Source organism: Aphidius gifuensis, linkage group LG3, assembly GCF_014905175.1.
Source record: "Aphidius gifuensis isolate YNYX2018 linkage group LG3, ASM1490517v1, whole genome shotgun sequence".
Taxonomy (NCBI): domain Eukaryota; kingdom Metazoa; phylum Arthropoda; class Insecta; order Hymenoptera; family Braconidae; genus Aphidius; species Aphidius gifuensis.
Genome location: NC_057790.1, coordinates 323786 through 338021, shown reverse-complemented (window position 1 = coordinate 338021; position 14236 = coordinate 323786). Strand labels below are relative to the sequence as shown.

The 14236-nt window shown below is 24.7% G+C and overlaps 1 protein-coding gene across 1 annotated transcript; it reads left to right on the top strand.

Annotated features, from left to right (window-relative positions):
- The first annotated feature begins 3653 nt into the window (after window positions 1–3653).
- On the top strand, window positions 3654–14169 carry LOC122851212. Its single transcript, XM_044150299.1, has 13 exons — window positions 3654–4594; window positions 4856–5081; window positions 5145–5260; window positions 5356–5592; window positions 6126–6277; window positions 8936–9152; window positions 10519–10680; window positions 10876–11073; window positions 11174–11283; window positions 11660–11973; window positions 12200–12532; window positions 12743–13121; window positions 13929–14169. Exons 1-13 carry the CDS (start codon window positions 3773–3775, stop codon window positions 14116–14118), a joined length of 3456 nt encoding a protein of 1151 aa, XP_044006234.1. The 5' UTR covers window positions 3654–3772; the 3' UTR covers window positions 14119–14169.
- Window positions 14170–14236: the final 67 nt, after the last annotated feature.

Sequence of the window (14236 nt, the reverse complement as noted above, 5' to 3'; positions counted from 1 at the left end):
ATTTTCTTGAAGCTTTAAATTGTAGAAATAAGTTATTAAATTATTTCTATTATTCGCCATGTCAAATATTTTTAAGTTCAACCATTTGTCTCATTTAATTTTACGGTTTTTTTATTTAACCACTAAAATCCTTGGTGAATCATTTGCAACGTTGACTTTATTATTATCCGCAAATGTCATTTCCTTGATACTCAACAATTTTCTTTTTTCTTTTTTATATTTTTTTCTCTATTCTATTCTTTATAATAAAAAATTTACTTTTATTTTTTTTTATTTATATATATGGATGCTGAAGACAGTGATATTGCAATGTCTACGAGTTTTTTCATTTTTAGTATATTTTTTTTTCCTTTTCTCTATTCTTTTACTGTGGCAGTATACACATTGTTATATATTTTTTTTAGCTTTTTATTTTATTCTTTATAGCAAATAATTCATTCAACAGGTGACGATTTACTTGAATTGAACTGTAATTAATAATTATTATATTTTTCAAAAGAAATATATAATTTTTTTATTAACTGACTATTTGTTTTGGTATTTTAAACACTTGAATAGTTTCCTCCATAAAGGTTTGTTCTATTTTTCTTTATTTATTTTCATTGTAATTATTTATTTACTTTAATTAATATCCAACGACTCTTTGAACTCAATAAATAATTACATCAACTAATTTTTAATCTACTGAATTTTATTTGAAATAAAAAACACTGTGTCTTTATTTATTCAATTATTTAAACACCTTTAATTGAAAAAAAAAAAATCTTGAAAATCTTAATCTGTCGTCTATTGAAAAACAAACTGAATTAAATATTAAAATAAATTTTTAAAGGAAACATTTGGTAATGAATTAGAGCTTTTTCAAATAAAAAATCAAAAACTTTTTTTTTTTATTTTGATAAATATGTAGTTTTTTTTTTCCATTTTTTCTGCTGGCAAAATTCGATAAATTGAAATGAGACAAAGTCGGAAATAATTAGTCGCTTGCTTGTTATCCGCATAATTGAATTTTCCTATATATATATATTTTTTTTTTTTTTTAATCTCGTTTTATAGATTTTTTTTTTTATTTATTCCTATTTCTCTTTCTGGTATTTTTTTTATTTTTTAACATTTCATTTTTCATCTTGTTCCCGCTTGGTGTATGTCCTCGGGGATTGGATTTTATATTTTAATTGATTCCACCGGATGACTTTGTGAATTTTAAAAACACATCGAGTTCATTTTTTTTATTTTTTTCAATTTTTTTTATGAATATTACATTGGTGTTATACAACACCAGTGTATATTTTTATTCTAAATATTAATTGACTAGTTTTTATTTGATATTTCAGACAAACTTTTGCATTTAAAAATACAAAAATTATTGATTTATTTTATTTATTTAACAGCAATAAAAAAAATAAATAGCTTTTCATAAAAATTGAATTGAAAAAAAGTGTTAAAACTAACATCAAAAGTATACAAGTACAAAAGGGCTTCATCAAGAAACTTAAAAATATATATACATTTATTTACAATCAGCTTTTTATTTTTATGAAAAAAAAAAAGAAGAAAAAAAACCCCTCAGGAAAAGAAAAGTTTCGACATTTAATTTTTTTAGCTTCATTTCTTTTCAACAAAAAAAAAAAAATAAAATAAATCAAAAAGTTGAAATAAAATGATCAATGTAATAAAATAAATGAAAAAAAATTATTAAAAGCTAAAAAACTACAAGTTTTATTAATTTTTTATAAATAAAAATATCAAATTTTATTTGCAATGATTTTTTAAACAATTTCAGACGTCTAGTTTTTGAAGGCAAACAATGACGATAATGACCTTGATGACACGCACCTAAGGTCGCACTGATAACGTAATTTTTTTATTTATATTTTTTTTTCTCTCCTATGTTATTAGACTGCTAGGTTTTTTTTTTATAGCACAATTTCAAACACGAAATCATATCAACATGATCTAATTCTTTTTTTTTTTTTTTTTTACATGGAAAATCTTTCGAGGACTATGCGTTACTCTACACTAAAATCTTTCATGTATTGTTATACAATTTTTAAGGTTGCGTGTTTTCAACATCTACATGTTAGGCATTGTTTTTATTTTTTTTATTTTGCCATTATATAAATGCTATGAGACGCGAGAAAGGACATAAATTAAAGAATTCTTGTAAAAATAAAACAAATAAAATTCAAATCTCATTGTCAAATTTAAAATTTATCTTTTTTTTCTTTTTCAATTCTTATTTTGCAATACAACATTGATCAAAAAATAATTGAAAATAAATAAATAAATAAATAAATAAATAAATAAATATTAATTAAATTTGAAATATTTTAAAAATAAAATCTAATTTTTTTAATAAGTTTATTTATTAACAATAATAAAATTACAAATTATTATTTACTAAAAAAATTAAAAAAATAACACATATTATACACATGTTTAGCAACCTTCAGTAATTTTATATTTTTTTATATTTTCTATAATTTTTATCAGTCAGAATAATCATCATGTACTCATGCATTTTACCTTAACATGCAAATATGTAAACGAGTTTATATGTCACTCATTTTTATTTATTTATTTTTTTTATTCAACAGCAATGCACAAAAGAAAGAAAAAAACCACATCTCATTGTGATTTTGTGTATATTTTTTATTATCAGCAAAAAATAAAAAATAAGCAACAGAATAAATAAAATAAATAAATAAAATGAATAAAAATTATGTGTATATGTATGGTGAAGGTAAAAAAATAAAAAAAATTAATGTTTAATGTTTGGACACTTGGGAGAGACAATCTAGGATTTTCTGACAAATAACATTGGAACATTGGTGATGGTGATGGTGGTGATGGTGGTGGTGGTGGTGGTGGAGACACGAGGTAGAATCGATTACGAAGCTCGGGCACGAAGTCACATTAATCAGTGATAACGTTTCTCCAACGCCCAAGTAACAATAGATGTGTGTTCATATACATACACACTCACACACATATTTATTATGGTATATACAAGTGACTCAATGCAAAATTATATGTATTATGTAGATATTTGTACAACTTTACTTTTACTCCTTTGGTAGCTTTGGCTCTCTGAGTAATCCTTTTGTCCTTCTATAATCTCTATAAACCAACGACTCAATAGATTTAACTACTTTTGTTCTCACAAATAAAATTACAATACACATTCAGTTCATTCAATGATAAAAAATAAATAAACCAACACGTATACAGAGACAAAAAATAAAATTATATTTTTAAAAAACGAATTAATTATATTTATATTTAATAAATAACTTTTTTCATTGTTTTAATTAAATTTATGATTTATTTATTAATTTATTTTTTTTTTTAATTGAATTTTAATTGGATATTGTAATTGAATAATAACAGTGTAGTATTTAATTTGATAAATGTAGAAAATTTATTTTTGTTTATTTATCATTATTAATTTGTAAAAGAAAAAATTGATTAATTAATGGCACATTTAAATTTTCTTAAAGACAAATAATTCAGCTTAAAAAATTAACATACAAGTGTGTTATTTTTCATCACCCAGTAACACCCTGGTATCATACTGCACCAGGTACTATTTATGGATTATAGACGGTTGCTATAGCACACACAAAAGCTCTGCAATATAGTTGAAAAAAAAAGCTCCCCCCAAGATCCAGTTGTTTGCTGTGTTTACACATGATCATCAATGTTGCAAACAGTAAAAAAATGTAAATAATATAATAAATAAAATAATAAATAAATAAATAAATGGGTCTGAATGGGTAACGTGTGTAATTGTCGTAATAATGATGAGCAAATAAATGCTGGCTCAATACTTGATCGTGTTATAAGTCAAGCAAATGATGAAGATCAATGTTTGTTATATCGTTTGGCAAATTATAAAAAAGGTGGTGAGCTAATTGATGCATATCAAAATGGTGGACAAAATGAAGTTGAGTATGTTATTAGAGGACAATTTGGTATGTTGATGTATGGTGATGGTAAAGGAAAAATAATAAATCGTGCTGAATATTTACGTTGGAAATTTCGTGATTTAAAAAAAGTTATATTACCAATTGAAGCATCATTGTCACGTTTTGATCCATTATCACAGTGGAATGATCATAAAGCATGTTGGCAAATGCAATATCGTGGATCATTAGGTGAAACATTATTACATGTATTAATAATATGTGACACTCGTATACACACTAAAATAGCAAGAATATTATTAAAATGTTATCAAAATTTAGCAATTGATGTTGTTGAAGGTGAAGAATATCTTGGTGCTGGTGCATTACATTTAGCAATAGCATATAATAATAATGAACTTGTACAAGATCTTGTTGAGGCTGGTGCTATTGTACAACAACGTGCAATTGGATCATTTTTTTTACCAAAAGATCAACAAGGTACAAGATCATCAAAATATACTGATTATGAAGGACTTGCATATCTTGGTGAATATCCACTTGCTTGGGCAGCTTGTTGTGCTAATGAAAGTGTATATAATCTTTTACTTGATTCTGGTGCTGATCCAGATGATCAAGATTCATTTGGCAATATGATACTTCACATGGTTGTTGTTTGTGATAAACTAGTAGGTTTCTTTATTCTTTAAATAATTCTTTGAATAAAGTGACGACATAAATTTAAATTTAAATGTAATTTATTATTTAAAGATTCTATTATGAAAATGTCAAATTGAAGCTTTGACATTTTATATTAAATATATATATATAATTTCTTAATTATGACATTTAAATTTACATTTTAAAATAGTGGTGTCAGGAAATTGACATTTAATATTTAATTCAGAAAATTATTTTCAAATATAATATCTTTTTTTTTAAATCATCAGGATATGTTTGGTTATGCTCTTCGTCATCCAAAATTTCCAGCACGAAATGGAATAGCCAACAATGCTGGTTTCACACCGCTAACACTTGCCTGTCAGCTTGGACGTGCTGAGGTATTTCGTGAAATGCTTGAACTTTCAGCACGTGAATTTTGGAGATACAGTAACATCACATGTTCAGCATATCCACTAAATGCACTAGATACACTTTTACCAGATGGCAGAACAAGTAAATAAAATTTTATAATTACTTTATCTAATCAATTATTTATTTATAATTATTTTTTGTTAGATTGGAACTCGGCACTTTTTATAATTCTCAATGGTACCAAAGAGGAACATCTGGATATGCTTGATGGTGGTATTATTCAACGACTATTGGAAGAAAAATGGAAGACATTTGCACGAGTAAGTAATAAATTATTTCAATAAATATATATTGGATATATGTATATATTCAAGTCCGAATAAAGCCCACTGTCGTTCGATGATTCTGACAAAAGTTGCAGTTTCTCAAACGTCTTATCATACTCGTATTTCATCTGACAACATTGTCACTTGCCGTTTATCTACGTCCAGCTGATATTGATGCTGATCTCATGATTTGGACAAATGAATTTACAAATATGGCACGAGTTATTGCTGAATTTTCAACTGTTATTGGAGTCTTAAGTTATATACTCATTCAGCTTGGTGGTGAAGTTGTAAATATTGGATTGTTATCATTTTTAAAACAACTGGTAAATATCACATTACTATAGTTGATAATTTTTCACATTTCAAGCCCAATACTTTGATTGAAACATTTTTTTTTTTTGTGACCAAGGCAAGTCATTCAATTTTTTTTTTTTTTTTTTTTTATAAATATTAATTAATATTTTTTACATTTGAATATATCAAAGTAAATTAAATGTTATTTATACTTGATTACTTCCTGAGTTTAAAATGAATAAAAAATAAATAAAAAAAATTTGCAAATAATAATGGATAAAATAAAATAGTAATCAGTCGACCGAATCGCCGATCAATTTCCAGTGAGTCATGAGAAAAAAATAAATAAATAAATAACATTGTAGAATTAACGAGAGGTCATGTCTACTGCACGAGTCTGATTGTGTAACACATCATCTGTTCACTTGCTTGTTCAATCAAGCGATTGGAAAAAAAAAATAAATATCAAATTATCAAAATATATACCTGATTAAAGACACGCGAGAATTTTTCAAAAATAAATCCCCGAAATAACACCTTGTTTTTTTGTTTTTCATTGCAGACACATGAACCAGCAAAATTTATATTTTTAATTAGTAATTTTTTGATTCTGGCATGTATACCATGTCGTTATCATGGAAATCGTCATCTTGAAGATGCAATTTTAGTTGTCGCTGTGCCTGGCTCATGGTTTCTTCTCATGTTTTTTGCTGGGTGAGTTTAAAAAATTATTTATTCATTGGTTAATTTAATGTTGTAAAGTTTATTATCCCAGCTTAAAATTAGGGCTGAGAAATATGAGAGTATTTGAATTATGAAAAAAAAAAATTTGAGGTAGTACAGAGGTGTAACTCGAGTTGCGAATCTTGGCTATGATGAAGAGTCATCGATTAATAATTCACACCAGCAACGAGGCATGTGACATATATTGCTATATACTTGTCTCAAATATACCAATCAATTTACCTCCTTGATTTTCCCCTTTCCTCATTCATCCTCACTATCACTTGAATTATATCCGACATTGAGAAGCATTATTAATACGATAATTTTCCAACCAACTTAATTTATAAGTATCCAATATTTTTTATTTTTTCAATAATTATTCAACTGGAAATTTATTTATTTATTTTTAACAATATTTTAATAAACACTGACCTTATTATGAAATTTTAATTTTTAAATAATTAAATGACTTGTCAATTTAAAATTTTAATTTTATATTCTTAAAATTATTCATCTGGAAATTTTAAAATAAATATTTTTTAATAAACAACACTGACCTTATTTAAAGTTAAAAAAATTATTAATTAATAAATTTATTTTTAATTTTTTTAATAAATAAATAAAATCTTTGTCAATTTAAAAAAAAATATTCATTTCTGTCCCTATTGTATTTCTATTTTTGCATATCAATTATTATTATTATTTTTAATTATTCCATCAAACTTCTCTGAGGTATTGCAATTTTTATTTTCAACTGAAAAAATGAACAGTTACAAAGTCATAAAAAAATTCCCAATCGAAATAACAGTAAATATAGATTTCAAAATAAAAAAAATAAAAAAAGTAGAATACATCCAGTGATCCAATTAAAAAAAATAAAATAAAATAAAAAGTTACAAATCACATCCATCTGGGGGTGTCCCTGATGCTGCTGGTGGTGCTGCTGCTGCTGATGCCACCAAAGTATCTAAACAACAGTTGGATAGCATTTTGAAAAATGTTCCAGTCGAGAATACTGGTTCAAGATGAACGACCACACATATACACACAAAAAAATAAAACAAATATACATGATAAAAAATAAAATAAAAAAACCCAAACCGTTCAATATTTCCACAAACGATCATACGCGTGATCAGAATATCAAAATCAACAAACTGCTTCTTCCACTACCAAAACTCGATCTTGAAAGTTTTAAAAAACTTTTATACAGAAAATAAAATAAATTCCACCATTCAATTTTACGACATGAAAAAAATCATCCACCGACTAAATTTATCTTCAAAAAAAATTACCAACTTTTCTATATGATTAAAAAAAGATTTTTCCAAATGTTTAATTATTTATTTGATAAAACGAAATTTAATTAAATGTCAAATTAATATGAATAATCAGTTATTAATATTTTTTTACAAAACAAATTTACTTTAGTTGGTAAATTGTAAAATTTATATAAATATTTTGTGTGTGTGTGTGTGTGTGTAATACTGATGATAAAACCACAAAATATATATCGTGATATAAATTGAATTTGCTGATAAAATCATAGTGAGCATGCATGTACGTAGTTGTTGTTGTTGTTGTTGTTGTCGTTGTTGTTGATGTTGTCGTTGTTGTTGTAATAATATATATAAAGCTAAATTTGTAGATGGCTCAAATATCTACAATGGAGTGTATATAAAGCATCACGTTATTAATCAACACAACGCATGTATTTCGACATTAAACATAAATCGTTGGATATATATTTGTTTGTTCAAATACTATATTAAAATATATATATATGTTGATGGTGATCTGGTTTGTATAAATGACCAAGTGAATACAATGGGTTGTTTTGGATTTTGGATTGTTGAAGGTGATACCTCAGAATGTAGATGAGATCATCATTGCAAAATATATTACAACTATTAGAGAGAGAGAGAAAGAGAGAGAGTTATTATGGAAATTAAATTTTGATTGATAATCAATTTGATTGCTTCAACGAGACAAGCATGATCAATTGACTAAATAAATAAATTATATTAATTTATGTCGATTGTAAATTGTATGATATTACTGCGAATATTATTTTGTAAATTATATTAATTTAATAATAGCTGAACAATACATTGATTATTATTTTTAAATAATTTACTAGCAATTTCATATTTTACTTGTTTAAAAGTTGAAAAAAAATTTAACTAAGTAAGATTACATTTTTATAAACTTGATTTTGCTTTTTTTTTATATAAATATTATTGAAGTTTTTATAATGAAAAAAAAGAAATTAATTAAAAATCTTTTTTGTATATTGAAAAATAATTTATTTAAATTTAAAATACTTACGAGTTTTAAAATTAGTTTTTTAAATTTATTAAAGAATGTTATTTGATAAGAGACTTAAATAGTTTTTGTTTTTTAAATTTAAATATTCTTGGAAATTTATAAATTCAAGTTTTAAAATATATTTAGAATATTATGGTTTTTATAAATTCTAATAAATAAATTTATTGTCTTTTTTATAGAAACTATAAATATTCATTTTAAATTATCAAAAAATAATTTTATATTTATTTTTAAATATTAGATTAAAATTTGTTTCAAAATTAAAACTTCTCTCTGGCAATTAAATGTTAATATTATTTTGAAATTTAATTTTTTCAGTGCAGTAAGATTGACTGGACCATTTGTGACAATGGTGTACAGCATGATAACCGGTGACATGCTTACATTTGGCATAATTTACATGGTCATGCTATTTGGTTTTTCACAGTCCTTTCATTTTCTCTACAAAGGATATCCTCGAGTTCAATCATCTCTGTATCACTCGTATCATTCTACCTGGATGGCTCTCTTCCAAATCACGCTGGGAGACTACAGTGTAAGGATCCAACTTTATTTCCTTTTTTTTTTTACTTTTATTTGTCCCTTTTTTATCTTTTTATTTTCATCTCTTTGCAATTTTTTATATTGCTTTTTTATTTACTTTATTTTTTCTTTTATTGCTTTGTTTTTTTGTACATGTATATATTTGTTGGCAGATTTATCATTTGTTCAAGTATTATCAGTATTTTTATATATCAACAAATATTATTATTAAATTTTTGTCAATTTAAAGATTCAAGATAAAATACTTTGAGATTTTTTGTAAACATTTTTTTATACATAAAGAATAAATTTAAAAAGTTTGTTTGTTTTTTTTTTTTTTTTTATTATTAGTATTTTCTGCAAACCCGTATAAGTTGAGTTGAAAACTTGGTAAATGTAAAAAGAAAAATTTTTATTAGACACCCGTAAAATTACGATCGGATCACGGGTCGTCGACGCGTTGCATGAAATATAGCCAGTCTGTTGAAAATATTGCTGGATTCATTTTTAAACCGACATCAGTGGTAACACGCTGCTGGTTTATATAGAAGATTTTTTTTTTTTTTTTATAAAAATACAGTGTTACTCTTTAATGAGAAAATTGAATTTGATAATTTGACAGGATGAAAAAGAATTGCTGGTAAACCAGAAGAAAAAAAAAATTTTTTTTTTTATATTTATCAGACAAATTTCATAAGACAGCAGATATAAATTAATATTTATCATTTAAATATTTTTTAAATGCTAAAATTAAACTAGTTAATGTGAAATTTAATACTGATTATTATTTATTTTTTTTTACTAGCGAATTTTGTATTTTTTTAAGTAGAAAAAAATTATTTTCGTCAGACAAATTCAATTGACAATTTTGATAAAAGTTCAATGTGTTATTTTTATTGAAAAAAAAATATTTAATTTACATATTTTTAAGAAATTAAAATGTATTAAAATTTCATGATAAATTTGTCTGACGAAAATAATTTTTTTCTACTTAAAAAAAAATTTCGATAATAAAATTTCTCATAAACAAGTTTATATAACTATAAATACTAAAATATACTAGATAAATACATAGCTAAGTTTTTATTTCTGTAAATTTATTTTTTTTTAAGTAGAAAAAAGTTATTTTTGTCAGACAAATTAAGTTAATAGTTTCCATTTGGATCTATAATTACCACACGTTTCCATTATTGTATTATTTTTAATTTTAATATATAAAACTTGAAATAAATAAAAAATGAAAATTTTATTTACATAATTTCTTGGATATAAAAAATATTTATAATTTTAATTTTTGAATTCTGGTTGAATGAAATTTATCAATAATATTTATCACTGATGCATAAACTATGTATTTAATTAATTTATATTTTTTTTAGTATTCAGACTTGAGTGACACAGCTTATCCAAATTTAAGTAAAACAGTATTTGCAATATTTATGGTTCTGGTGCCAATTTTACTGCTCAATATGTTAATTGCCATGATGGGTAACACATATGCTCACGTTATCGAACAGAGTGAAAAAGAATGGATGAAACAGGTTAATAAATAATTAAATTCTCATTAAAATATTTATAAATTCCATCATTTTAAATCTTTTTAAAGACTAAATAACATTAACATAAATTAAATTTTCATCTATTTTCCAAATAAGCAAATAACAAAGAGAATATATTTTATTAACATTTCTTTGATGTATATTGTTTTTTTTTTTTTTTTTTTTTTCTTGTATTAGTGGGCTAAAATAGTGGTATCACTTGAGCGTGCTGTATCACAAAAAGACGCTCACAATTATCTTCAAGAATATAGTATTAAACTTGGACCAGGTGATGATCCAAATAATCCAGCATCTGAACAACGTGGTGTTATGGTGATAAAGAGTAAATCCAAAACAAGGGCGTGTCAAAGAAAAGGTGCTGTTTCTAATTGGAAGGTACAATTTTATTAATTATAAATATTTAAATAAATAACACATAAATTATATATGCCAAATAATTTTATTATTATTTTATTTTTTTACGTCAATTAAATAGCGAGTTGGAAAAGTTACAATAACAGCTCTACGAAATCGAGGATTAACTGGTGAAGAATTACGTTTAATAATGTGGGGTCGTGCTTCAATATCAACCCCAGTTAGAATAAGGTCTGTTAATATTTAACATCATCATAAAAAATACATAACCCCATTAGAATTAAATATCATGATAAAAATATATTTTATTATTTTATGATAAATTTATTTTATAATTTTTTTCCTCTAAATTTACTTTTATTATAAATTTAAATTTTACTTTTTCAGTATTTACTTTCTAGTGAATATTTTTGTATTTTTTATAGAAAAAAAAAAAAAAAATTCTACATCATCAAAATTACTAGATCTATAAAGTTTAGTTTATTTTTTTTTTATTTTTTCCTTCAATTGTCCTTTTGATTTGTTTTTTTTTTTTTTTTTTGAGAATAAATATTCTTTTTGTATTTTATTTGAATGAAATTGGCAAGGGTGTTTACTTTGTATGCAGTCCGCACATGAACGAGTCGGAAATCTCAGCGTCAGCGGGCGTGACTGGAGGATTTGGTGACGCCCTGACTGCAGCTCTAGATGTAATGGCCTTTGCCCACGACATTGACCTGGCCACAGTTACCGAGAGAATACCAACAACAACAACAACAACAGCAACTGATACAACTGGTTCAGTTAAACAGCAAACTATAGCAACACAACAATCAAAAAGTATTGTTGCCACACAAAACCAAAGTCAAGCCAATATCACAAGCACAACAACATCCAATATCCCAACAGCTAAACCAATTGATACTGTTATTGATAAAATTGGTGCTTAAAACTATTCAATTTATATTTTAATAATATTTACTTTTCATTTATTCAATTTCACACAAGTATATATTTTTATTTCATCAAATTTATATCTAGCTTTATTCATTTTCAATCAATTTAAATTGTTATTTTATTCATATGATAATAATAATTGTTTAATTTTTATTACTTGGCATTTAATTAATTTATTTTTATATATTTCATGTCTGAATGCATCAAACAGTTGTACCGGAGATTCCAAGAAATCCCATTAGTGGAATAAACCGTGTGGAATCAAAAAAACCTGAGTGTAATAAAAATGAACTGGATCCACTGTTGGATCTAGTCATTGCATCTGAATCACCAGATTCACATCAAGAAACATTACTTAGAATTGCTGAGGAAGCAAGAATATCAAGTGAAACTAAAAACACACGGGAATCAAAAATTTTAGCAAATATGGGAATTGGCGTTGACGTTGATGAAGATGACGAAGATGACGAAGATGATGATGATGATAAGTCAACAAAAGGAAATATAAATTTTACAGAATCAAGTGATTCTGATATATGCAGAGGTGGGTAATTTATTCCAGTGTATTTAATAATTTCTAATTATTTTCATTATTTATTTTTTTAATGAGATATTTGATTGATACATTTTCCAAGAAGTTATTAATAAAATCAATTGAAAAAAAAATAAATATTCTTTGCAATAGCTGATTTACTGTGTAATAAAAAATTTAATCTTGAAAGAAACAATTTGTCTTTGGTGATTTTTGTTGTAGGTAAAAATCTATTGGGAGCGGAATTTCGTCTTAGAAGAATTCGTTCAGCATGCTTGGAATATAGCTCGACGACGCATAGTAACGTTGATCCAAATGGCTCTGGTTGTATATCCTCGTCGTCCTCGTCATTGGCCAATGAAAATTCCGTAAATCGTGTCGTCAATCTGACAAACGTTTCCATGAATGAAATTCAAACTGACAATGTTATTGATGAAATTGCTTGTCATTTGGATAATGTTAAATCATCTGATACTAATAAAAACGAGAAAAAGAATAATGATTATTCTGTTAAACATAATCATGATAATATTGATGATAAAAAATATAAAAAACGAGTCAATAAACATCACAAACGTCGTGTTAAAACAGCTAAAAATAGGTAAAATTTAATTTATAGATTTTTTTTTTTTCAATTAAAATAAATTGCTTTACATCAAGAGTTTATAAAAAATATAAATTATTTTTCATTGACGTATACATGCACAAGTCAATGAAAGCTTTTCATTTGAATTCACATTGATGATTTATTTGAGTAAAAAAAAATTAATAAATAAAAACTAAAATACAAACAAGAGGGTAGTGTAAAAAATGAATAAAATAAATTTTAAAAAAATTCGTTGAATCGTATAACGCAGGCAAGAACGATAACGTCGGGTAATTTTAGCGTCTCTCGTTACGTAGTCCACCACCACCACCATCATCATCGCCAACAAGGACTCTAAGTAAAAAATGAGCAAAGCAAAAGAAAAAAAAAAAAATTACAAAATCGTTTTGGTTTGCCAACACTGCTGCTGGTCGTATATTTATTTTCAAACTCTCAAAAAGTTTAATAATAATAATAAAAAAATGAATATAAAAAAATAAAGAAAACAAAGAACGAATAAAATGAATCAGGTGAAAAAAAGAGAAAATGAAAATGAAAAAAAAAAAAACCATACAAAATGTCATAAACAAAATTTTCTTTTCACCAACCTCGTTGTCTGACTTTACGAATAATTTAACATTATATTTATATATTTTTTTTTTAGTAATTTTTATACTTTTTTATTTTTTCTTTTTATTTTGTTGTATATACTTTTTAGTTGCTATATTTTTTCATATTTTATTTGACATTAATAATTCAAGTTTATGAAAAACAAGTAAATAATTTTTAATTTAAACTTTGTAAATTTTATTTGTTCAACAGAGTAAGACCAAAGGAAATTGATTGTGATGATGACAGACGTGAAGAGAAAATTATTGATGATAAAAAAAAATTAGAAATAAATACATCACCATCATCACCAACTGATCCACTTGAGCCATGGAGTACACGAGGAATAAGTAACATGAATAAATTATTATCTTGGCAAGAAAATGTTCATGAAAGTCCTTGAAATAATTACATAACATTTTTTAAATAAATTAATAAATTACATTGAATAAAATTATTTGACATTATTTCTCTCAACAAAATAAAAAAAAGGTTTATTTCAAAAATTAGAAAAAAGACTT

Excerpts from the sequence above, each read along its gene's own strand:
- LOC122851212 (XM_044150299.1), top strand. The coding sequence starts at position 3,773 with ATGGGTAACGTGTGTAATTGTCGTAATAATGATGAGCAAATAAATGCT. Across the intron at positions 4,595-4,855 it reads TTGTTGTTTGTGATAAACTA|GATATGTTTGGTTATGCTCT; the intron begins GTAGGTTTCTTT and ends TTAAATCATCAG. Across the intron at positions 9,153-10,518 it reads TCACGCTGGGAGACTACAGT|TATTCAGACTTGAGTGACAC; the intron begins GTAAGGATCCAA and ends TATTTTTTTTAG.